Source organism: Oncorhynchus gorbuscha, linkage group LG22, assembly GCF_021184085.1.
Source record: "Oncorhynchus gorbuscha isolate QuinsamMale2020 ecotype Even-year linkage group LG22, OgorEven_v1.0, whole genome shotgun sequence".
In the NCBI taxonomy this organism is placed as follows: Eukaryota; Metazoa; Chordata; class Actinopteri; order Salmoniformes; family Salmonidae; genus Oncorhynchus; species Oncorhynchus gorbuscha.
In genome coordinates this window covers 49709513-49734907 of record NC_060194.1, presented here as the reverse complement: position 1 = coordinate 49734907, position 25395 = coordinate 49709513, and the positions used below count along the sequence as shown (strand labels likewise).

General features: G+C 38.0%; 1 protein-coding gene across 1 annotated transcript in view; it reads left to right on the top strand.

The window, feature by feature from the left end:
• Positions 1-21598, top strand: part of LOC124010244 (PDZ domain-containing protein GIPC1-like) — a 60426-nt gene extending 38828 nt beyond the window's left edge. The window contains exons 3-6 of the mRNA XM_046322697.1: positions 9644-9824; positions 10987-11099; positions 19424-19505; positions 20183-21598. Coding sequence (XP_046178653.1) covers positions 9644-9824; positions 10987-11099; positions 19424-19505; positions 20183-20334 — 528 coding nt within the window. The 3' untranslated portion in view covers positions 20335-21598. The remainder of the gene's footprint in view (positions 1-9643; positions 9825-10986; positions 11100-19423; positions 19506-20182) is intronic.
• Positions 21599-25395: the final 3797 nt, after the last annotated feature.

Here is a 25395-nt window from a genome sequence, read left to right as displayed (position 1 = left end):
CAGACCCTCTCTACCAATAACAGCTAGGTTCCCTCCCCACTCAGACCCTCTCTACCAATAACAGCTAGGTTCCCTCCCCACTCAGACCCTCTCTACCAATAACAGCTAGGTTCCCTCCCCACTCAGACCCTCTCTACCAATAACAGCTAGGTTCCCTCCCCACTCAGACCTCTCTACCAATAACAGCTAGGTTCCCTCCCCACTCAGAACCTCTCTACCAATAACAGCTAGGTTCCCCCCCACTCAGACCCTCTCTACCAATAACAGCTAGGTTCCCTCCCCACTCAGACCCTCTCTACCAATAACAGCTAGGTTCCCTCCCCACTCAGAACCTCTCTACCAATAACAGCTAGGTTCCCTCCCCACTCAGACCCTCTCTACCAATAACAGCTAGGTTCCCTCCCCACTCAGAACCTCTCTACCAATAACAGCTAGGTTCCCTCCCCACTCAGACCCTCTCTACCAATAACAGCTAGGTTCCCTCCCCACTCAGACCCTCTCTACCAATAACAGCTAGGTTCCCTCCCCACTCAGACCCTCTCTACCAATAACAGCTAGGTTCCCTCCCCACTCAGACCCTCTCTACCAATAACAGCTAGGTTCCCTCCCCACTCAGACCCTCTCTACCAATAACAGCTAGGTTCCCTCCCCACTCAGACCCTCTCTACCAATAACAGCTAGGTTCCCTCCCCACTCAGACCCTCTCTACCAATAACAGCTAGGTTCCCTCCCCACTCAGACCCTCTCTACCAATAACAGCTAGGTTCCCTCCCCACTCAGACCCTCTCTACCAATAACAGCTAGGTTCCCTCCCCACTCAGACCCTCTCTACCAATAACAGCTAGGTTCCCTCCCCACTCAGACCCTCTCTACCAATAACAGCTAGGTTCCCTCCCCACTCAGACCCTCTCTACCAATAACAGCTAGGTTCCCTCCCCACTCAGACCCTCTCTACCAATAACAGCTAGGTTCCCTCCCCACTCAGACCCTCTCTACCAATAACAGCTAGGTTCCCTCCCCACTCAGACCCTCTCTACCAATAACAGCTAGGTTCCCTCCCCACTCAGACCCTCTCTACCAATAACAGCTAGGTTCCCTCCCCACTCAGACCCTCTCTACCAATAACAGCTAGGTTCCCTCCCCACTCAGACCCTCTCTACCAATAACAGCTAGGTTCCCTCCCCACTCAGACCCTCTCTACCAATAACAGCTAGGTTCCCTCCCCACTCAGACCCTCTCTACCAATAACAGCTAGGTTCCCTCCCACTCAGACCCTCTCTACCAATAACAGCTAGGTTCCCTCCCCACTCAGACCCTCTCTACCAATAACAGCTAGGTTCCCTCCCCACTCAGACCCTCTCTACCAATAACAGCTAGGTTCCCTCCCCACTCAGACCCTCTCTACCAATAACAGCTAGGTTCCCTCCCCACTCAGACCCTCTCTACCAATAACAGCTAGGTTCCCTCCCCACTCAGACCCTCTCTACCAATAACAGCTAGGTTCCCTCCCCACTCAGACCCTCTCTACCAATAACAGCTAGGTTCCCTCCCCACTCAGACCCTCTCTACCAATAACAGCTAGGTTCCCTCCCCACTCAGACCCTCTCTACCAATAACAGCTAGGTTCCCTCCCCACTCAGACCCTCTCTACCAATAACAGCTAGGTTCCCTCCCCACTCAGACCCTCTCTACCAATAACAGCTAGGTTCCCTCCTCCACTCAGACCCTCTCTACCAATAACAGCTAGGTTCCCTCCCCACTCAGACCCTCTCTACCAATAACAGCTAGGTTCCCTCCCCACTCAGACCCTCTCTACCAATAACAGCTAGGTTCCCTCCCCACTCAGACCCTCTCTACCAATAACAGCTAGGTTCCCTCCCCACTCAGACCCTCTCTACCAATAACCTAGGCTAGGTTAAGTAATCCCTCCCACTCAGACCCTCTCCCTAAGTTTTAGATGCACTATTGTTAGTGACCTCCCACTGGATGTCATAACAAGGTGAATGCACCAGACCCTTCTACCAATAACAGCTCTGGATAAGAGCGTCTACCAATAAAATGACTTAAATGTTAAATGTAAATGTAACAGCTAGGTTCCCTCCCCACTCAGACCCTCTCTACCAATAACAGCTAGGTTCCCTCCCCACTCAGACCCTCTCTACCAATAACAGCTAGGCTCCCTCCCCACTCAGACCCTCTCTACCAATAACAGCTAGGTTCCCTCCCCACTCAGACCCTCTCTACCAATAACAGCTAGGCTCCCTCCCCACTCAGACCACCCCCAGACAGTCCGAGCAAAATTCTTGCTTTTAGAAATGATTCATGATTGTTGAAGAGATGCAAGTTTAGTACTCCTTAAGGTCAGAGTTTTCCACCAACGTCTTGCATAGAGAGAGAGAAACCGATTGCTCCAAGGCGCCACCTTGTGTCCGTGAAGCGTCATGTCATCATGGCATCTTCAGCGCATTACACACCAGTGATTTACTTTGTGCTTGATAAGGGTTTTGATTAATCAGCGTTTACATTGGACAGATAAGACAGACACTCCAACATCAGACAGACACCCCAACTTCAGACAGACACCCCAACATCAGACAGACACCCACCCCAACATCAGACAGACACCCACCCGAACATCAGACAGACACCCCAACATCAGACAGACACCCCAACATCAGACAGACACCCCAACATCAGACAGACACCCCAACATCAGACAGACACCCCGACATCAGACAGACACCCCAACATCAGACAGACACCCCAACTTCAGACAGACACCCCAACATCAGACAGACACCCACCCCAACATCAGACAGACACCCACCCGAACATCAGACAGACACCCCAACATCAGACAGACACCCCAACATCAGACAGACAACCCAACATCAGACAGACACCCCAACATCAGACAGACACCCCAACATCAGACAGACACCCCAACATCAGACAGACACCCCGACATCAGACAGACACCCCAACATCAGACAGACACCCCAACATCAGACAGACACCCCGACATCAGACAGACACCCACCCCAACATCAGACAGACACCCACCCCAACATCAGACAGACACCCCGACATCAGACAGACACCCCAACATCAGACAGACACCCCAACATCAGACAGACACCCTGACTTCAGACAGACACCCACCCCAACATTGGACAGACAAACCTGCTTAGGGACAATGGCTGAGTCCCAAATGGCACCATATTCCCTATGTAGGGCACTACATTTGACCAGGGCTACTCCCTATGTAGGGCACTACATTTGACCAGGGCTACTCCCTATGTAGGGCACTACATTTGACCAGGGCTACTCCCTATGTAGGGCACTACATTTGACCAGGGCTATTCCCTATGTAGGGCACTACATTTGACCAGGGCTACTCCCTATGTAGGGCACTACATTTGACCAGGGCTATTCCCTATGTAGGGCACTACATTTGACCAGGGCTACTCCCTATGTAGGGCACTACATTTGACCAGGGCTACTCCCTATGTAGGGCACTACATTTGACCAGGGCTACTCCCTATGTAGGGCACTACATTTGACCAGGGCTATTCCCTATGTGGGGCACTACATTTGACCAGGGCTACTCCCTATGTAGGGCACTACATTTGACCAGGGCTACTCCCTATGTAGGGCACTACATTTGACCAGGGCTATTCCCCATGTAGGGCACAACATTTGACCAGGGCTACTCCCTATGTAGGGCACTACATTTGACCAGGGCTACTCCCTATGTAGGGCACTACATTTGACCAGGGCTACTCCCTATGTAGGGCACTACATTTGACCAGGGCTATTCCCCATGTAGGGCACAACATTTGACCAGGGCTACTCCCTATGTAGGGCACTACATTTGACCAGGGCTACTCCCTATGTAGGGCACTACATTTGACCAGGGCTATTCCCCATGTAGGGCACAACATTTGACCAGGGCTACTCCCTATGTAGGGCACTACATTTGACCAGGGCTACTCCCTATGTAGGGCACTACATTTGACCAGGGCTACTCCCTATGTAGGGCACTACATTTGACCAGGGCTATTCCCCATGTAGGGCACAACATTTGACCAGGGCTACTCCCTATGTAGGGCACTACATTTGACCAGGGCTATTCCCTATGTAGGGCACTACATTTGACCAGGGCCGCCCCCAGGTGGTGATGGTAGGAAACAACATCTCCACTTCGCTGATCCTCAACACTGGAGCCCCACAAGGGTGCGTTCTCAGCCCTCTCCTGTACTCCCTGTTCACCCATGTCTGTGTGGCCAAGCACGCCTCCAAATCAATCATCAAGTTTGCAGACGACACAACAGTATTAGGCTTGATTACCAGCAATGACGAGACGGCCTACAGGGAGGAGGTGAGGGCCCTCGGAGTGTTATGTCAGGAAAATAACATCTCCCTCAACGTCAACAAAATGATGGAGCTGATCGTGGACGTCAGGAAGCAGCAGAGGGAGCAGCCCCCCCCCACGATCCACAACGACGGGACCGCAGTGGAGAAGGTGGAAAGCTTCAAGTTCCTTGGTGAACACATCACTGACAAACTGAAATGGTCCACCCACACAGACAGCGTTGTGAAGAAGGCGCCTCTTCAACCTCAGGAGGCTGAAGAAATTTGGCTTGTCACCAAAAACACTCACAAACTTTTACAGATGCACAATCGAGGGCATCCTGGCGGGCTGTATCACCGCCCGGTACGGCACTGCTCCGCCCTCAACCGTAAGGCTCTCCAGAGGGAGGTGCGGTCTGCACAATGCATCACCGGGGGCAAACTACCTGTCCTCCAGGACACCTACACCACCCGATGTCACAGGAAGGCTGAAAAGATAATCAAGGACATCAACCACCTGAGCCACGTCCTGTTCACCCCGAGCTGGGACAGAGAGACTGAAAAAAGCTTCTATCTCAAGGCCATCAGACTGTTAAACAGCCATTACTACCCGGCTACCACCCGGTTACTCAACCCTGCACCTTAGAGGCTGCTGCTCTATATAACAGTGGGGCAAAAAAGTATTTAGTCAGCCACCAATTGTGCAAGTTGTCCCACTTAAAAATATGAGAGAGGCCTGTAATTTCCATCATAGGTACACTTCAACTATGACAGACAAAATGTGGGAAAAAATCCAGAAAATCACATTGTAGGATTTTTAATGACTTTATTTGCAAATTATTGTGGAAAATAAGTATTTGGTCACCTACAAACAAGCAATATTTCTGGCTCTCACAGACCTGTAACTTCTTCTTTAAGAGGCTCACTTCTGCAAATATATTCATTAAAAATCCTACAATGTGATTTTCTGGATTTTTTCCCACATTTTGTCTGTCATAGTTGAAGTGTACCTATGATGGAAATGACAGGCCTCTCTCATATTTTTAAGTGGGACAACTTGCACAATTGGTGGCTGACTAAATACTTTTTGCTCCACTGTATATGGAAAGGGAAACACTGGTCACTTTAATGTTTACATACTGCTTTACTCATTTCATATGTATATACTGTATTCTACTGTATTTCAGTCAATGCCACTCCAACATTGCTCATCCTAATATTAATATATTTCTTAATTCCATTATTTTACCTTTAGATTTGTGAGTATTGTTGTGAATTGTTAGATATTACTGCACTGTTGGAGCTAGGAACACAAGCATTTCGCTACACCTGCAATAACATCCGGTAAATATGTTTTTGTGACAAATAAAATGTGATTTGATTTTTGTCAGCCTCAGCAGAATCAGCCTGTATTAGATTGATAATTAATATTCACACAGCAACCAAAACCCATCCAGCACAGAACAGATGCCCCTAAATTAGGAGATAAATCTGCATTGCAAATATCTGTTCTTAATTTAAACTCTCTGAAGCCTCTCATTATCAAAGAGAAGCCTTTCAACTTCTCCTTTATAGGACGTTTCTTGAAGCCAGTTTTTACTAATCTTTTTTCGGGATTTACCTGGAAAGGATAAATCATACAACACACTGTAGCATCATTTATTTGTTGTAACTGATTGTAGTTTGAACTTTAAAACATATTTCAGAAGTAGTTTTTGTCTGAAATCAAAGAAGGCACAAAGCTGTGATTGTAACTGATAATGAACCTGTAAGTCGATGTCGTTGTTTTTGTTTGTTTGACTTGTTTCCGTGTTCGCTATGCGGGGGAACGATAAGACAAGCGGAACTACGTGGCTCAGAACTGTTGGAACGGGGACTATTATCGTAGTAACACACCTTTGGGGTGAAGGCAAATCCGCGCTGTTTTAGCTAAGTTTTCATGTCTTCGGGGTTCGTTCGTAAAGGTTGAAGGGTGTATGTTAGGATGGTAACGTTATAATAATTAAGGAGGAAGCCTGAATTCATGCCAGGAATAATAAATGTGAAGTTGTTTATTTCCTCCCTTCTGTAATAAGCAGCCAATGAGGTTATTTTCCTTTATTCATGTGTTTAATCTGATACTGTTATAGCTCCGGCTAAACTGTTTATGTATGTAAGCACTTCAGAGTTATACCAAGCTAATAAGTCACTCGTAAGACAAGAAGGTTGTAAGAGTGTGCTTAACTGTATTTTCATTTACTTTATAGTTCTCACAGAAGGTGATAATTCTGACTAAAACGACAGAATAATGCCGCCAGATAAAATCAAGGAACGGTTGTGTTCTTGGTTACTGGAGGGAGCTATAGTGATAATGTTAACATTTTGGCTTTTGATCTCTCGCGGTCTCTCTCCCTCTCTCTGTCGCTCTCTGTCTTCCCCTGTCTCTCTCTGTCTCCCTCTGTCACTATCTCAATTCAATTGACTTTATTGAAATGACAAGTTCCTCATTACTTACATTGTCAAAGTATACATATAGAAAAATAGAAAATATATATTTATATATAAAAAAAATAGATGTATATATAAATAAATGGTGGGACACACAGCAATAATAATAGTAGTAGTGGACATGGAATTAACATTAACAACAACTACAACAACAATATTAACCAGAACAACAATACATTAAAGCAATGGTAGTGGACCAGTGTCAACATGACTGAGAAGACACATGGCCTGGTAGTGGACCAGTGTCAACATGACTGAGAAGACACATGACCTGGTAGTAGACCAGTGTCAACATGACTGAGAAGACACATGACCTAGTAGTAGACCAGTGTCAACATGACTGAGAAGACACATGGCCTGGTAATGGACCAGTGTCAACATGACTGAGAAGACACATGGCCTGGTAGTGGACCAGTGTCAACATGACTGAGAAGACACATGACCTGGTAGTGGACCAGTGTCAACATGACTGAGAAGACACATGGCCTGGTAGTGGACCAGTGTCAACATGACTGAGAAGACACATGACCTGGTAGTGGACCAGTGTCAACATGACTGAGAAGACACATGGCCTGGTAGTGGACCAGTGTCAACATGACTGAGAAGACACATGGCCTGGTAGTGGACCAGTGTCAACATGACTGAGAAGACACATGACCTAGTAGTAGACCAGTGTCAACATGACTGAGAAGACACATGGCCTGGTAGTGGACCAGTGTCAACATGACTGAGAAGACACATGACCTGGTAGTGGACCAGTGTCAACATGACTGAGAAGACACATGGCCTGGTAGTGGACCAGTGTCAACATGACTGAGAAGACACATGGCCTGGTAGTGGACCAGTGTCAACATGACTGAGAAGACACATGGCCTGGTAGTGGACCAGTGTCAACATGACTGAGAAGACACATGGCCTGGTAGTGGACCAGTGTCAACATGACTGAGAAGACACATGACCTGGTAGTGGACCAGTGTCAACATGACTGAGAAGACACATGGCCTGGTAGTGGACCAGTGTCAACATGACTGAGAAGACACATGGCCTGGTAGTGGACCAGTGTCAACATGACTGAGAAGACACATGACCTGGTAGTGGACCAGTGTCAACATGACTGAGAAGACACATGGCCTGGTAGTGGACCAGTGTCAACATGACTGAGAAGACACATGGCCTGGTAGTGGACCAGTGTCAACATGACTGAGAAGACACATGACCTAGTAGTAGACCAGTGTCAACATGACTGAGAAGACACATGGCCTGGTAGTGGACCAGTGTCAACATGACTGAGAAGACACATGACCTGGTAGTAGACCAGTGTCAACATGACTGAGAAGACACATGACCTAGTAGTAGACCAGTGTCAACATGACTGAGAAGACACATGACCTGGTAGTAGACCAGTGTCAACATGACTGAGAAGACACATGACCTAGTAGTAGACCAGTGTCAACATGACTGAGAAGACACATGACCTAGTAGTAGACCAGTGTCAACATGACTGAGAAGACACATGACCTAGTAGTAGACCAGTGTCAACATGACTGAGAAGACACATGACCTAGTAGTAGACCAGTGTCAACATGACGGAGAAGACACAAGACCTAGTAGTAGACCAGTGTCAACATGACTGAGAAGACACATGGCCTGAGAAGTAGTAGACCAGTGTCAACATGACTGAAGACACAAGACCAGTGTCACATGAGAAGACCTAGTAGTAGACCAGTGTCAACATGACTGAGAAGACACATGACATGGTAGTGGACCAGTGTCAACATGACTGAGAAGACACATGACATGGTAGTGGACCAGTGTCAACATGACTGAGAAGACACATGGCCTGGTAGTAGACCAGTGTCAACATGACTGAGAAGACACATGACCTGGTAGTGGACCAGTGTCAACATGACGTGGTATGAAAGACAAAACAAGATGGGAAATATTATCGACATGACTTTGCACTTTTCACTGGCTGTCCCTCAGGTTGTGGCAGGAGGACACATATTTGGCTGCCAAAACTGCACATTTTAGCTTTTCACCCAATAAATATTAGATTTTTTCTTCATCTTTTATATTTTCAAATTCTTTGTATTGAATTATCATTTTGGGAAATAAAGATTCTCTATGGTCTGAGTATTTGTCACAGTGTAATAGGAAATGCAACTCTACCTCTCCCCTGGAGCAGAGTGAGCACAGACTGTCCTCTCTGGGCAGCCAGGTTTGTCTGTGACGACCGGTCTCTATAGCCAGGCTGTCCTCTCTGGGCAGCCAGGTTTGCCTGTGACGACCGGTCTCTATAGCCAGGCTGTCCTCTCTGGGCAGCCAGGTTTGTCTGTGACGACCGGCCTCTATAGCCAGGCTGTCCTCTCTGGGCAGCCAGGTTTGTCTGTGACGACCGGTCTCTATAGCCAGACTGTCCTCTCTGGACAGCCAGGTTTGCCTGTGACAACCGGTCTCTATAGCCAGACTGTGCTCACAGAGTCTGTACCTAGTCAGTGTTTTCCTGAAAAGATAATTAGTCTGTCACTATATACTGTCTGTTTAGAGACAAATAGCATTGAAGTTTACTTAGATGTGTTGTGGTGTCTCCCCAATAGGTGATATATTTTTGTTTTTGCTTTGTGATGATTTGGTTGGGCCAGATTTTCTGAGTTCTGTCCTGAGGCTCTATGGGGTTGGTTTGGGTTGGTGAACTGAGCCTCAGAACCAGCTGGCTGAGGGGGACCCTTCTCTTGTTTTATCTCTTGACATTGAAGGGCAGTGTGATGAAATGTCTTATAGATCTCTCTCTCCCCCCCAAAAGCGTATCAAGGAGGGCAGTGTGGTGGACAAAGTGAAGGTGATCTCTGTAGGAGACCACATAGAATGCATCAACGGGAAGAACATTGTGGGATCACGTCACTACGAGGTGGCTCTCATGCTGAAGGAGCTGCCGAAAGACCAGAAGTTCACTCTCAAACTGGTGGAGCCCATGAAGGCCTTCGGTGAGTGGACAGCTGGGGACTAGTGTGGGCTTTAACATTTGTAGAGATGAAGGCCTTCGGTGAGAGGACAGCTGGGGACTAGTGTAGGCTTTAACATTTGTAGAGATGAAGGCCTTCGGTGAGTGGACAGCTGGGGACTCGTGTAGGCTTTAACATTTGTAGAGATGAAGGCCTTCGGTGAGTGGACAGCTGGGGACTGGTGTAGGCTTTAACATTTGTAGAGATGAAGGCCTTCGGTGAGTGGACAGCTGGGGACTGGTGTAGGCTTTAACATTTGTAGAGATGAAGGCCTTCGGTGAGTGGACAGCTGGGGACTAGTGTAGGCTTTAACATTTGTAGAGATGAAGGCCTTCGGTGAGTGGACAGCTGGGGACTAGTGTAGGCTTTAACATTTGTAGAGATGAAGGCCTTCGGTGAGTGCCTGGGACAAGGGCAGAGGTCTCCAATTGTAGTCCAGATTACCTGAAGTTTTTTAATTTTTAATTTCACCTTTATTTAACCAGGTAGGCTAGTTGAGAACACCTTTATTTAACCAGGTAGGCTAGTTGAGAACAAGTTCTCATTTGCAACTGCGACCTGGCTAAGATACAGCATAGCAGTGTGAACAGACAACACAGAGTTACACATGGAGTAAACAATTATCAAGTCAATAACACAGTAGAAAAAAAAGAGAGTCTATATACATTGTGTGCAAAAGGCATGAGGAGGTAGGCGAATAATTACAATTTTGCAGATTAACACTGGAGTGATAAATGATCAGATGGTCATGTACAGGTAGAGATATTGGTGTGCAAAAGAGCAGAAAAGTAAACAAATATAAACAGTATGGGGATGAGGTAGGTAAAATGGGTGGGCTATTTACCGATAGACTATGCACAGCTGCAGTAATCGGTTAGCTGCTCAGATAGCAGATGTTTGAAGTTGGTGAGGGAGATAAAAGTCTCCAACTTCAGCGATTTTTGCAATTCGTTGCAAGTTATCACCCAGAGAGAGGTTGATGAGATTCTAGGGATTCTAGTTCGAGTGATTCTTGATGCTTTGTCACATATATACCAGCCCAGTAGTAAAAACACATTAGTATGTCAGACATACATTAACCACATTTAAAGCATTATCTCTGAAACCGTTTACTTGAAGTGTATTAATTATTGTTGCTGAACAGAGATGCTGGAGCCGCGGTCAAAGGGAGGCAAGGAGGCCAGTGACAATAAGATGGGGACAGGGAGAGGGACTCTGAGACTTCGCTCCAGGGGCCCTGCTACCGTAGAGGAAGTGGTGAGTGTATTCGTGTCCCCTTACACCCCTCACAATACCACCCATGCCCCTTGTGATAGGGGGTTCCCGCTGATGTTGGGCTAAGCAGTGGTTTGTACCAAGTGATGTAATCATTTGTATCATTATCATTACTGTACAGTATATTATCTATTACTATACAGTATATTATCTATTACTATACAGTATCTATCACTATACAGTATATTATCTATTACTGTACAGTATATTATCTATTACTATACAGTATCTATCACTATACAGTATATTATCTATTACTGTACAGTATATTATCTATTACTATACAGTATCTATCACTATACAGTATATTATCTATTACTATACAGTATATTATATATTACTATACAGTATATTATCTATTACTATACAGTATATTATCTATTACTATACAGTATATTATATATTACTATACAGTATATTATCTATCACTATACAGTATATTATATATTACTATACAGTATATTATCTATTACTATACAGTATCTATCACTATACAGTATATTATCTATTACTGTACAGTATATTATCTATTACTATACAGTATCTATCACTATACAGTATATTATCTATTACTATACAGTATATTATCTATTACTATACAGTATCTATCACTATACAGTATATTATCTATTACTATACAGTATCTATTACTATACAGTATATTATCTATCACTATACAGTATATTATCTATTACTGTACAGTATATTATCTATTACTGTACAGTATACTATCTATTAGTGTACAGTATATTATCTATTACTATACAGTATCTATCACTATACAGTATATTAATCTATTACTATACAGTATATTATCTATTACTATACAGTATATTATATATTACTATACAGTATATTATCTATTACTGTACAGTATCTATCACTATACAGTATATTATCTATTACTATACAGTATATTATCTATTACTATACAGTGTATTATCTATTACTGTACAGTATATTATATATTACTATACAGTATATTATATATTACTATACAGTATCTATCACTATACAGTATATTAATCTATTACTATACAGTGTATTATCTATTACTATACAGTATATTATCTATTACTAAACAGTATATTATCTATTACTATACAGTATATTATCTATTACTATACAGTGTATTATCTATTACTATACAGTATATTATCTATTACTATACATATTACTATACAGTATATTATCTATTACTATACAGTATATTATCTATTACTGTACAGTGTATTATCTATCACTATACAGTATATTATATATTACTGTACAGTATCTATCACTATACAGTATATTATCTATTACTATACAGTATATTATCTATTACTGTACAGTATCTATCACTATACAGTATATTATATATTACTATACAGTATATTATCTATTACTATACAGTATATTATCTATTACTATACAGTATATTATCTATTACTATACAGTATCTATCACTGTACAGTATCTATCACTATACAGTATATTATATATTACTATACAGTATATTATCTATTACTGTACACAATCTATCACTATACAGTATATTATATATTACTATACAGTATATTATATATTACTGTACAGTATATTATATATTACTATACAGTATATTATATATTACTATCCAGTATATTATATATTACTATACAGTATATTATCTATTACTGTACAGTATCTATCACTATACAGTATATTATATATTACTATACAGTATATTATATATTACTGTACAGTATATTATCTATCACTGTACAGTATCTATCACTATACAGTATATTATCTATTACTATACAGTATATTAACTATTACTGTACAGTATATTATATATTACTATACAGTATATTATCTATTACTATACAGTATATTATATATTACTATACAGTATCTATCACTATACAGTATATTATCTATTACTATACAGTATCTATTACTATACAGTATATTAACTATTACTATACAGTATATTATCTATTACTATACAGTATCTATCACTATACAGTATATTATCTATTACTATACAGTATCTATTACTATATAGTATATTAACTATTACTATACAGTATCTATTACTATACAGTATATTAACTATTACTATACAGTATATTATCTATTACTATACAGTATATTATCTATTACTATACAGTATCTAATACTATACAGTATATTAACTATTACTATACAGTATATTATCTATTACTATACAGTATATTATCTATTACTATACAGTATCTAATACTATACAGTATATTAACTATTACTATACAGTATATTATATATTACTATACAGTATATTATCTATTACTGTACAGTATATTATATATTACTATACAGTATATTATCTATTACTATACAGTATATTATATATTACTATACAGTATATTATCTATTACTGTACAGTATATTATATATTACTATACAGTATATTATATATTACTATACAGTATATTATCTATTACTATACAGTGTATTATCTATTACTATACAGTATATTATCTATTACTATACAGTATATTATCTATTACTATACAGTATATTATCTATTACTATACAGTGTATTATCTATTACTATACAGTATATTATCTATTACTATACATATTACTATACAGTATATTATCTATTACTATACAGTATATTATCTATTACTGTACAGTGTATTATCTATCACTATACAGTATATTATATATTACTATACAGTATCTATCACTATACAGTATATTATCTATTACTATACAGTATATTATATATTACTATACAGTATATTATCTATTACTATACAGTATATTATCTATTACTATACAGTATATTATCTATTACTATACAGTATATTATCTATTACTATACAGTATATTATATATTACTATACAGTATATTATCTATCACTATACAGTATATTATATATTACTATACAGTATATTATCTATTACTATACAGTATCTATCACTATACAGTATATTATCTATTACTGTACAGTATATTATCTATTACTATACAGTATCTATCACTATACAGTATATTATCTATTACTATACAGTATATTATCTATTACTATACAGTATCTATCACTATACAGTATATTATCTATTACTATACAGTATCTATTACTATACAGTATATTATCTATCACTATACAGTATATTATCTATTACTGTACAGTATATTATCTATTACTGTACAGTATACTATCTATTAGTGTACAGTATATTATCTATTACTATACAGTATCTATCACTATACAGTATATTAATCTATTACTATACAGTATATTATCTATTACTATACAGTATATTATATATTACTATACAGTATATTATCTATTACTGTACAGTATCTATCACTATACAGTATATTATCTATTACTATACAGTATATTATCTATTACTATACAGTGTATTATCTATTACTGTACAGTATATTATATATTACTATACAGTATATTATATATTACTATACAGTATCTATCACTATACAGTATATTAATCTATTACTATACAGTGTATTATCTATTACTATACAGTATATTATCTATTACTAAACAGTATATTATCTATTACTATACAGTATATTATCTATTACTATACAGTGTATTATCTATTACTATACAGTATATTATCTATTACTATACATATTACTATACAGTATATTATCTATTACTATACAGTATATTATCTATTACTGTACAGTGTATTATCTATCACTATACAGTATATTATATATTACTGTACAGTATCTATCACTATACAGTATATTATCTATTACTATACAGTATATTATCTATTACTGTACAGTATCTATCACTATACAGTATATTATATATTACTATACAGTATATTATCTATTACTATACAGTATATTATCTATTACTATACAGTATATTATCTATTACTATACAGTATCTATCACTGTACAGTATCTATCACTATACAGTATATTATATATTACTATACAGTATATTATCTATTACTGTACACAATCTATCACTATACAGTATATTATATATTACTATACAGTATATTATATATTACTGTACAGTATATTATATATTACTATACAGTATATTATATATTACTATCCAGTATATTATATATTACTATACAGTATATTATCTATTACTGTACAGTATCTATCACTATACAGTATATTATATATTACTATACAGTATATTATATATTACTGTACAGTATATTATCTATCACTGTACAGTATCTATCACTATACAGTATATTATCTATTACTATACAGTATATTAACTATTACTGTACAGTATATTATATATTACTATACAGTATATTATCTATTACTATACAGTATATTATATATTACTATACAGTATCTATCACTATACAGTATATTATCTATTACTATACAGTATCTATTACTATACAGTATATTAACTATTACTATACAGTATATTATCTATTACTATACAGTATCTATCACTATACAGTATATTATCTATTACTATACAGTATCTATTACTATTATATAGTATATTAACTATTACTATACAGTATCTATTACTATACAGTATATTACTATTACTATACAGTATATTATCTATTACTATACAGTATATTATCTATTACTATACAGTATCTAATACTATACAGTATATTAACTATTACTATACAGTATATTATCTATTACTATACAGTATATTATCTATTACTATACAGTATATATAATACTATACAGTATATTAACTATTACTATACAGTATATTATATATTACTATACAGTATATTATCTATTACTGTACAGTATATTATATATTACTATACAGTATATTATCTATTACTATACAGTATATTATATATTACTATACAGTATATTATCTATTACTGTACAGTATATTATATATTACTATACAGTATATTATATATTACTATACAGTATATTATCTATTACTATACAGTATATTATATATTACTATACAGTATATTATCTATTACTGTACAGTATATTATCTATTACTATACAGTATATTATATATTACTATACAGTATATTATATATTACTATACAGTATATTATCTATTACTATACAGTATATTATATATTACTATACAGTATATTATCTATTACTATACAGTATATTATATATTACTATACAGTATATTATCTATCACTATACAGTATATTATATATTACTATACAGTATATTATGTATTACTATACAGTATCTATCACTATACAGTATATTATCTATTACTGTACAGTATATTATCTATTACTATACAGTATCTATCACTATACAGTATATTATCTATTACTATACAGTATATTATCTATTACTATACAGTATCTATCACTATACAGTATATTATCTATTACTATACAGTATCTATTACTATACAGTATATTATCTATCACTATACAGTATATTATCTATTACTGTACAGTATATTATCTATTACTGTACAGTATACTATCTATTAGTGTACAGTATATTATCTATTACTATACAGTATCTATCACTATACAGTATATTAATCTATTACTATACAGTATATTATCTATTACTATACAGTATATTATATATTACTATACAGTATATTATCTATTACTGTACAGTATCTATCACTATACAGTATATTATCTATTACTATACAGTATATTATCTATTACTATACAGTGTATTATCTATTACTGTACAGTATATTATATATTACTATACAGTATATTATATATTACTATACAGTATCTATCACTATACAGTATATTAATCTATTACTATACAGTGTATTATCTATTACTATACAGTATATTATCTATTACTATACAGTATATTATCTATTACTATACAGTATATTATCTATTACTATACAGTGTATTATCTATTACTATACAGTATATTATCTATTACTATACATATTACTATACAGTATATTATCTATTACTATACAGTATATTATCTATTACTGTACAGTGTATTATCTATCACTATACAGTATATTATATATTACTGTACAGTATCTATCACTATACAGTATATTATCTATTACTATACAGTATATTATCTATTACTGTACAGTATCTATCACTATACAGTATATTATATATTACTATACAGTATATTATCTATTACTATACAGTATATTATCTATTACTATACAGTATCTATCACTGTACAGTATCTATCACTATACAGTATATTATATATTACTATACAGTATATTATATATTACTGTACAGTATATTATATATTACTATACAGTATATTATATATTACTATACAGTATATTATATATTACTATACAGTATATTATCTATTACTGTACAGTATCTATCACTATACAGTATATTATATATTACTATACAGTATATTATATATTACTGTACAGTATATTATCTATCACTGTACAGTATCTATCACTATACAGTATATTATCTATTACTATACAGTATATTAACTATTACTGTACAGTATATTATATATTACTATACAGTATATTATCTATTACTATACAGTATATTATATATTACTATACAGTATCTATCACTATACAGTATATTATCTATTACTATACAGTATCTATTACTATACAGTATATTAACTATTACTATACAGTATATTATCTATTACTATACAGTATCTATCACAGTATATTGTCCTGTGTAGCTCAGTTGGTAGAGCATGGCGCTTGTAATGCCAGGGTAGTGGGTTCGATCCCCGGGACCACCCACACGTAGAATGTATGCACACATGACTGTAAGTCGCTTTGGATAAAAGCGTCTGCTAAATGGCATATATTATTATTATTATTATTATTATATTTATCACTATACAGTATATTATCTATTACTATACAGTATCTATTACTATATAGTATATTAACTATTACTATACAGTATCTATTACTATACAGTATATTAACTATTACTATACAGTATATTATCTATTACTATACAGTATATTATCTATTACTATACAGTATCTAATACTATACAGTATATTAACTATTACTATACAGTATATTATCTATTACTATACAGTATATTATCTATTACTATACAGTATATTATATATTACTATACAGTATATTATATTACTATACAGTATATTATCTATTACTATACAGTATATTATATATTACTATACAGTATATTATCTATTACTATACAGTATATTATATATTACTATACAGTATATTATCTATTTACAGTATATTATATATTACTATACAGTATATTATCTATTACTATACAGTATATTATATATTACTATACAGTATATTATCTATTATATTATATATTACTATACAGTATATTATCTATTACTATACAGTATATTATATATTACTATACAGTTATTATCTATTACTATACAGTATATTATATATTACTATACAGTATATTATCTATTACTATACAGTATATTATATATTACTATACAGTATATTATCTATTACTATACAGTATATTATATATTACTATACAGTATATTATCTATTACTATACAGTATATTATATATTACTATACAGTATATTATCTATTACTATACAGTATCTATCACTATACAGTATATTATCTATTACTGTACAGTATATTATCTATTACTATACAGTATCTATCACTATACAGTATATTATCTATTACTATACAGTATATTATCTATTACTATACAGTATCTATCACTATACAGTATATTATCTATTACTATACAGTATCTATTACTATACAGTATATTATCTATCACTATACAGTATATTATCTATTACTGTACAGTATATTATCTATTACTGTACAGTATACTATCTATTAGTGTACAGTATATTATCTATTACTATACAGTATATTATCTATTACTATACAGTATATTATATATTACTATACAGTATATTATCTATTACTGTACAGTATCTATCACTATACAGTATATTATCTATTACTATACAGTATATTATCTATTACTATACAGTGTATTATCTATTACTGTACAGTATATTATATATTACTATACAGTATATTATATATTACTATACAGTATCTATCACTATACAGTATATTAATCTATTACTATACAGTGTATTATCTATTACTATACAGTATATTATCTATTACTATACAGTATATTATCTATTACTATACAGTATATTATCTATTACTATACAGTGTATTATCTATTACTATACAGTATATTATCTATTACTATACAGTATATTATCTATTACTGTACAGTGTATTATCTATCACTATACAGTATATTATATATTACTGTACAGTATCTATCACTATACAGTATATTATATATTACTATACAGTATATTATCTATTACTCAGAGAGGAGTGTGGAATATCTTGTGTTTTCCAGCCTACAGAGTTTGAGGAGAGAGCAGTGAAGAAGGTGGATGACCTACTGGAGACTTACATGGGTATCAGAGATACAGAACTGGGTGAGTACACACGCACGCACACACACGCACGCACGAACACGCACACACACGCACACGCACACACACAGTTTCAACAGCAACATTTCAACCACTGAGAGAGTTGTATAAATTTGTGAAAGCTCCCCGAGCTAACTAACTCTCTCCCCTCTCCCCCCTCTCTCCTCTCTCCCCCCCTTTCTCCTCTCTCCTGTCTCCTCTCCTCTCTCCTCTCTCCTGTCTCCCCCTCTCCCCCTCTTTCCTCTCCCCCTTTCTTCTCTCTCCTGTCTCCTCTCCTCTCTCCCCTCTCTCCTCTCTCTCTCCCCTATCTCCTCTCTCCCCCTTTCTCCTCTCTCCTGTCTCCTCTCCCCTCTCCCCTCTCTCCCCTCTCTCCTGTCTCCTCTCCTCTCTCCCCCTTTCTCCTCTCTCCTCTATCCTCTCTCCCCTATCTCCCCCCTCTCTCCTTTCTCCTGTCTCCTCTCCTCTCTCCTATCTCCCCCTCTCCCCTCTCCCCTCTCTCCTGTCTCCTCTCCTGTCTCCTCTCCTCTCCTTTCTCCTCTCTCCCCTCTCTCCTATCTCCCCCCCTCTCCCCTCTCCCCTCTCTCCTGTCTCCTCTCCTGTCTCCTCTCCTCTCTCCTGCCTCCTCTCCTGTCTCCTCTCTCCTCTCCTCTCTCCCCTCTCTCCTCTCCCCCACTCTCTAGCGGCAACCATGGTGGAGGTGGGTCGGGACAAGAAGAACCCTGATGAGTTTGCCATGGCTCTGGACGAGGCTCTCGGGGACTTCGCTTTTCCTGACGAGTTTGTGTTCGACGTCTGGGGCGCTATCGGAGACGCCAAACAGGGACACGTTTGAACTTTCCCCTGATTCCCTAGCCTGGTCCCAGATCTGTTTACAGCTGGCAAGACCTCACAAACAGATCTGGGACCAGGCTACCAATCCCCCTGAGTACCACAGCTCCACGTCCTCAACCAGCCAACTGGACAAATACCAGCCAGTAGAGAAAGAGGCTCTGTTTTGTAGGGTTACCAGTGTTGCACCCTAAAAGACAGAATCGCTTCAGTCATGTCCCACTCAACCTAGTTTTCTGCTTGTGTCCCAAATGGCCCCTCCATATTCCCTTTATAGTGCACTACTCATAGGGCCCTGGCCAAACGTAGTGCACTATATAGGGAATAGTGTGCTATTTGGGATATACATTCTATGTCCTTTTTCCACAGGTGACAAAAGGGTTCTGATGTCTGAATCACCACTACAGCACTTGTCTTTAATGACTGTGGTGAACCGACATGGTGATCACATACAGTAGACTACTGTTTCTCAGGGCTTTTTAGAATAGTTCTTAAAATGTTGCTGTAGTCTGAACAGCAGCGATGTAGTTATAGTGATGTATTATATATTGATACTTATGTTAAATACCCCCCCAACCCCCTCTACTCCATCGATAATGCTGTTAAATACCCCCCACCCCCTCTACTCCATCGATAATGCTGATAAAGACGCCCCCACCCCTCTACTCCATTGATAATGCTGTTAAAGACCCCCCACCCCTCTACTCCATTGATAATGCTGTTAAAGACCCCCCACCCCCTCTACTCCATCGATAATGCTGTTAAATACCCCCCACCCCCTCTACCCCATTGATAATGCTGTTAAAGACCCCCCCCCCTCTACTCCATTGATAATGCTGTTAAAGACCCCCCACCCCCTCTACTCCATTGATAATGCTGTTAAATACCCCCCACCCCCTCTACTCCATTGATAATGCTGTTAAAGACCCCCCACCCCCTCTACTCCATCGATAATGCTGTTAAAGACCCCCCACCCCCACCCCCTCTACTCCATTGATAATGCTGTTAAAGACCCCCACCCCCTCTACTCCATCGATAATGCTGTTAAATACCCCCCCCCACCCCCTCTACTCCATCGATAATGCTGTTAAAGACCCCCCACCCCCTCTACCCCATTGATAATGCTGATAAAGACGCCCCCACCCCTCTACTCCATTGATAATGCTGTTAAAGACCCCCCACCCCCTCTACCCCATTGATAATGCTGTTAAAGACCCCCACCCCCTCTACTCCATTGATAATGCTGTTAAAGACCCCCACCCCCTCTACTCCATTGATAATGCTGTTAAATACCCCCCACCCCCTCTACTCCATCGATAATGCTGTTAAAGACCCCCACCCCCTCTACCCCATTGATAATGCTGTTAAAGACCCCCACCCCCTCTACTCCATTGATAATGCTGTTAAAGACCCCCACCCCCCTCTACCCCATTGATAATGCTGTTAAAGACCCCCCACCCCCTCTACTCCATTGATAATGCTGTCAAAGACCCCCCACCCCCTCTACTCCATTGATAATGCTGTTAAAGACCCCCACCCCCTCTACTCCATTGATAATGCTGTTAAATACCCCCCCACCCCCTCTACTCCATCGATAATGCTGTTAAAGACCCCCCACCCCCTCTACCCCATTGATAATGCTGATAAAGACGCCCCCACCCCTCTACTCCATTGATAATGCTGTTAAATACCCCCACCCCCTCTACTCCATCGATAATGCTGTTAAATACCCCCCACCCCCTCTACTCCATCGATAATGCTGTTAAAGACCCCCACCTCCTCTACCCCATTGATAATGCTGATAAAGACCCCCCCACCCCCTCTACTCCATTGATAATGCTGTTAAAGACCCCCCACCCCCTCTACTCCATCGATAATGCTGTTAAAGACCCCCCAGCCCCTCTACCCCATTGATAATGCTGATAAAGACGCCCCCACCCCTCTACTCCATTGATAATGCTGTTAAAGACCCCCACCCCCTCTACCCCATTGATAATGCTGTTAAAGACCCCCACCCCCTCTACTCCATTGATAATGCTGTTAAAGACCCCCCACCCCCTCTACTCCATTGATAATGCTGTTAAATACCCCACCCCCACCCCCTCTACTCCATCGATAATGCTGTTAAAGACCCCCACCCCCTCTACCCCATTGATAATGCTGTTAAAGACCCCCACCCCCTCTACTCCATCGATAATGCTGTTAAAGACCCCCACCCCCTCTACCCCATTGATAATGCTGTTAAAGACCCCCACCCCCTCTACTCCATTGATAATGCTGTTAAAGACCCCCACCCCCTCTACTCCATTGATAATGCTGTTAAAGACCCCCCACCCCCTCTACTCCATTGATAATGCTGGTAAATACCCCCCACCCCCTCTACTCCATCGATAATGCTGTTAAAGACCCCCCACCCCCTCTACCCCATTGATAATGCTGATAAAGACGCCCCCACCCCCTCTACCCCATTGATAATGCTGTTAAAGACCCCCACCCCCTCTACTCCATAAAGACCCCCCACCCCCTCTACTCCATCGATAATGCTGTTATTCTACACAGCATTGAGGATATTATGTCTTAAAAACAAGCCTGGCCTTTGGACCATAAGACTATACCTGTGACTGATATAGTGACTGATATAGAGATTGATCGTGACTGATATAGAGACTGATATAGTGGCTGATATAGTGACTGACATAGAGACTTATCGTGACTGATATAGAGACTGATAGTGACTGATATAATGACTGATTTAGAGAGTGATATAGAGACTGATATAATGACTGATATAGTGACTGATATAGTGACTGATATAATGACTGATATAGTGACTGATATAGAGACTGATATAATGACTGATATAATGACTGATATAGAGTGATATAATGACTGATATAGTGACTGATATAGTGACTGATATAATGACTGATATAGTGACTGATATAATGACTGATATAATGACTGATATAGTGACTGATATAATGACTGATATAGAGTGATATAGTGACTGATATAGTGACTGATATAGTGACTGATATAATGACTGATATAGTGACTGATATAGTGACTGATATAGTGACTGATATAATGACTGATATAGTGACTGATATAGTGACTGATATAATGACTGATATAGAGACTGATATAGTGACTGATATAATGACTGATATAGTGACTGATATAGAGACTGATACAAATGTCTGAATCTGTGAGGAACATTGTGAAACACCATGTCCTCTAGAGCCTACAGAGGACTTTGATGGGGTTTTATTCTAGCTATGGAGAGTGAACTAACATTCACTTTTCGTATCATTTTTTTCTACAGGCTGCTTAGTATGTAATTGAACTGTAGTAGATAAATACTTCTACTTTATTTTTTATTTGTTCAAATAGAAAATTGTTCACTTGATATTTTAAGCTGGAAAATGTTTTATACCATCTCAAGACCTGGCTCCACCAACAAGCGGAATTCTCTTTTGGAATTCAGAATTCTCTTTTGGAATGCAGAATTCTCTTTTGGAATTCAGAATTCTCTTTTGGAATGCAGAATTCTCTTTTGGAATTCAGATTTCTCTTTTGGAATTCAGAATTCTCTTTTTGGAATTCAGAATTGTCTTTTGCAATTCAGATTTCTCTTTTGGAATTCAGAATTCTCTTTTGGAATTTGGAATTGTCTTTTGGAATTCAGATTTCTCTTTTGGAATTCAGAATTCTCTTTTGGAAGTCAGAATTCTCTTTTGGAATTCGGCGGCCATCTTGAAAGGCTATCGAGGTGTCACTGTTAAAAAACGTCTTACACTGTTGAAAGAAACTACTGTAGATTGAATTGAAATCAACACACTGAATTTGAATAGTAATTCTTAGTGTAGTATTTGTATTGAGTTGTTTTCTATTGAACATTGCAGCTTCATAGTGTTTTCTGACAATACATAAAGGGATCAATCACTGTTATGTTTGTTAGATTCAAATAAAAAATACTAGTTCACAACTTAGTGTTGTATTATTATCCATTTACTTCAAAGGAATCCATGTGTATATATTCTGCATACTCCATTCAACAGACACTATTATCCAGTGACTTTTAGTCATCTGTGCATACATGTTACATATGAGTGGTCGCGGGAATCGAACCCACTACCACTAGAAGCACCCTGCTATACCAACTGAGCTACAGAGGCCCGCAGGAGATCAAACTGGACCACGACGTGTTATCGTCTTTGAATAGCTAGTCAGTGGTCCTGCACGACGCATGACTAATTCAGCGTTCACGTGCTCGTCGGGAACGAGGAAACTGACATTTCCGACGTGCTTCGTTGAACCAGTCAACAACTTGAACGATTTCCAAGAGAAATCACATACAGCTGTTCTGTGTTGAGCAGTTAAGAAATAAAATTCTTCTCCTATATGCTTAATTTAGTTATTTTATGGAACTTTAGTTGGGCTATATGTTTTGATGTTTAATACATTATAAGGCCGCATGATGCTACTAACGATGATATGAAAAAAAAAGTCGCATGAAGGGCACAAGCTCTGCTCTGCCGATTGCGCAGGTTGCACACTCTTTGTCCAGTTTGACAAGCACATGATAATATTCTCAACCATCAGACTATGCTTCATGTTTATCAGTTATATAAACATATAGCATACGAGTGGAATTATTTTTTAAATTTAGAATGGCCCGTAAAAAAAACGGCATCCATATTCTGTACTGGAATAGCGAATGGAGGTGACATGCAAATCAAATCAAATTTAATGTGAACATGAACGCAAAAAACAAACCGAAACAGTTTGTGGTGACAGACCCACAGACCAAAATTGAAACCCAGGCTACCTAAGTACCTATACAGACACTCACTGTCCCCTATACAGACAGTATACAGACACACACTGTCCCCTATACAGACACTCACTGTCCCCTATACAGACAGTATACAGACACACACTGTCCCCTATACAGACACTCACTGTCCCCTATACAGACAGTATACAGACACACACTGTCCCCTATACAGACACACACTGTCCCCTATACAGACACACACTGTCCCCTATATAGATTCACATT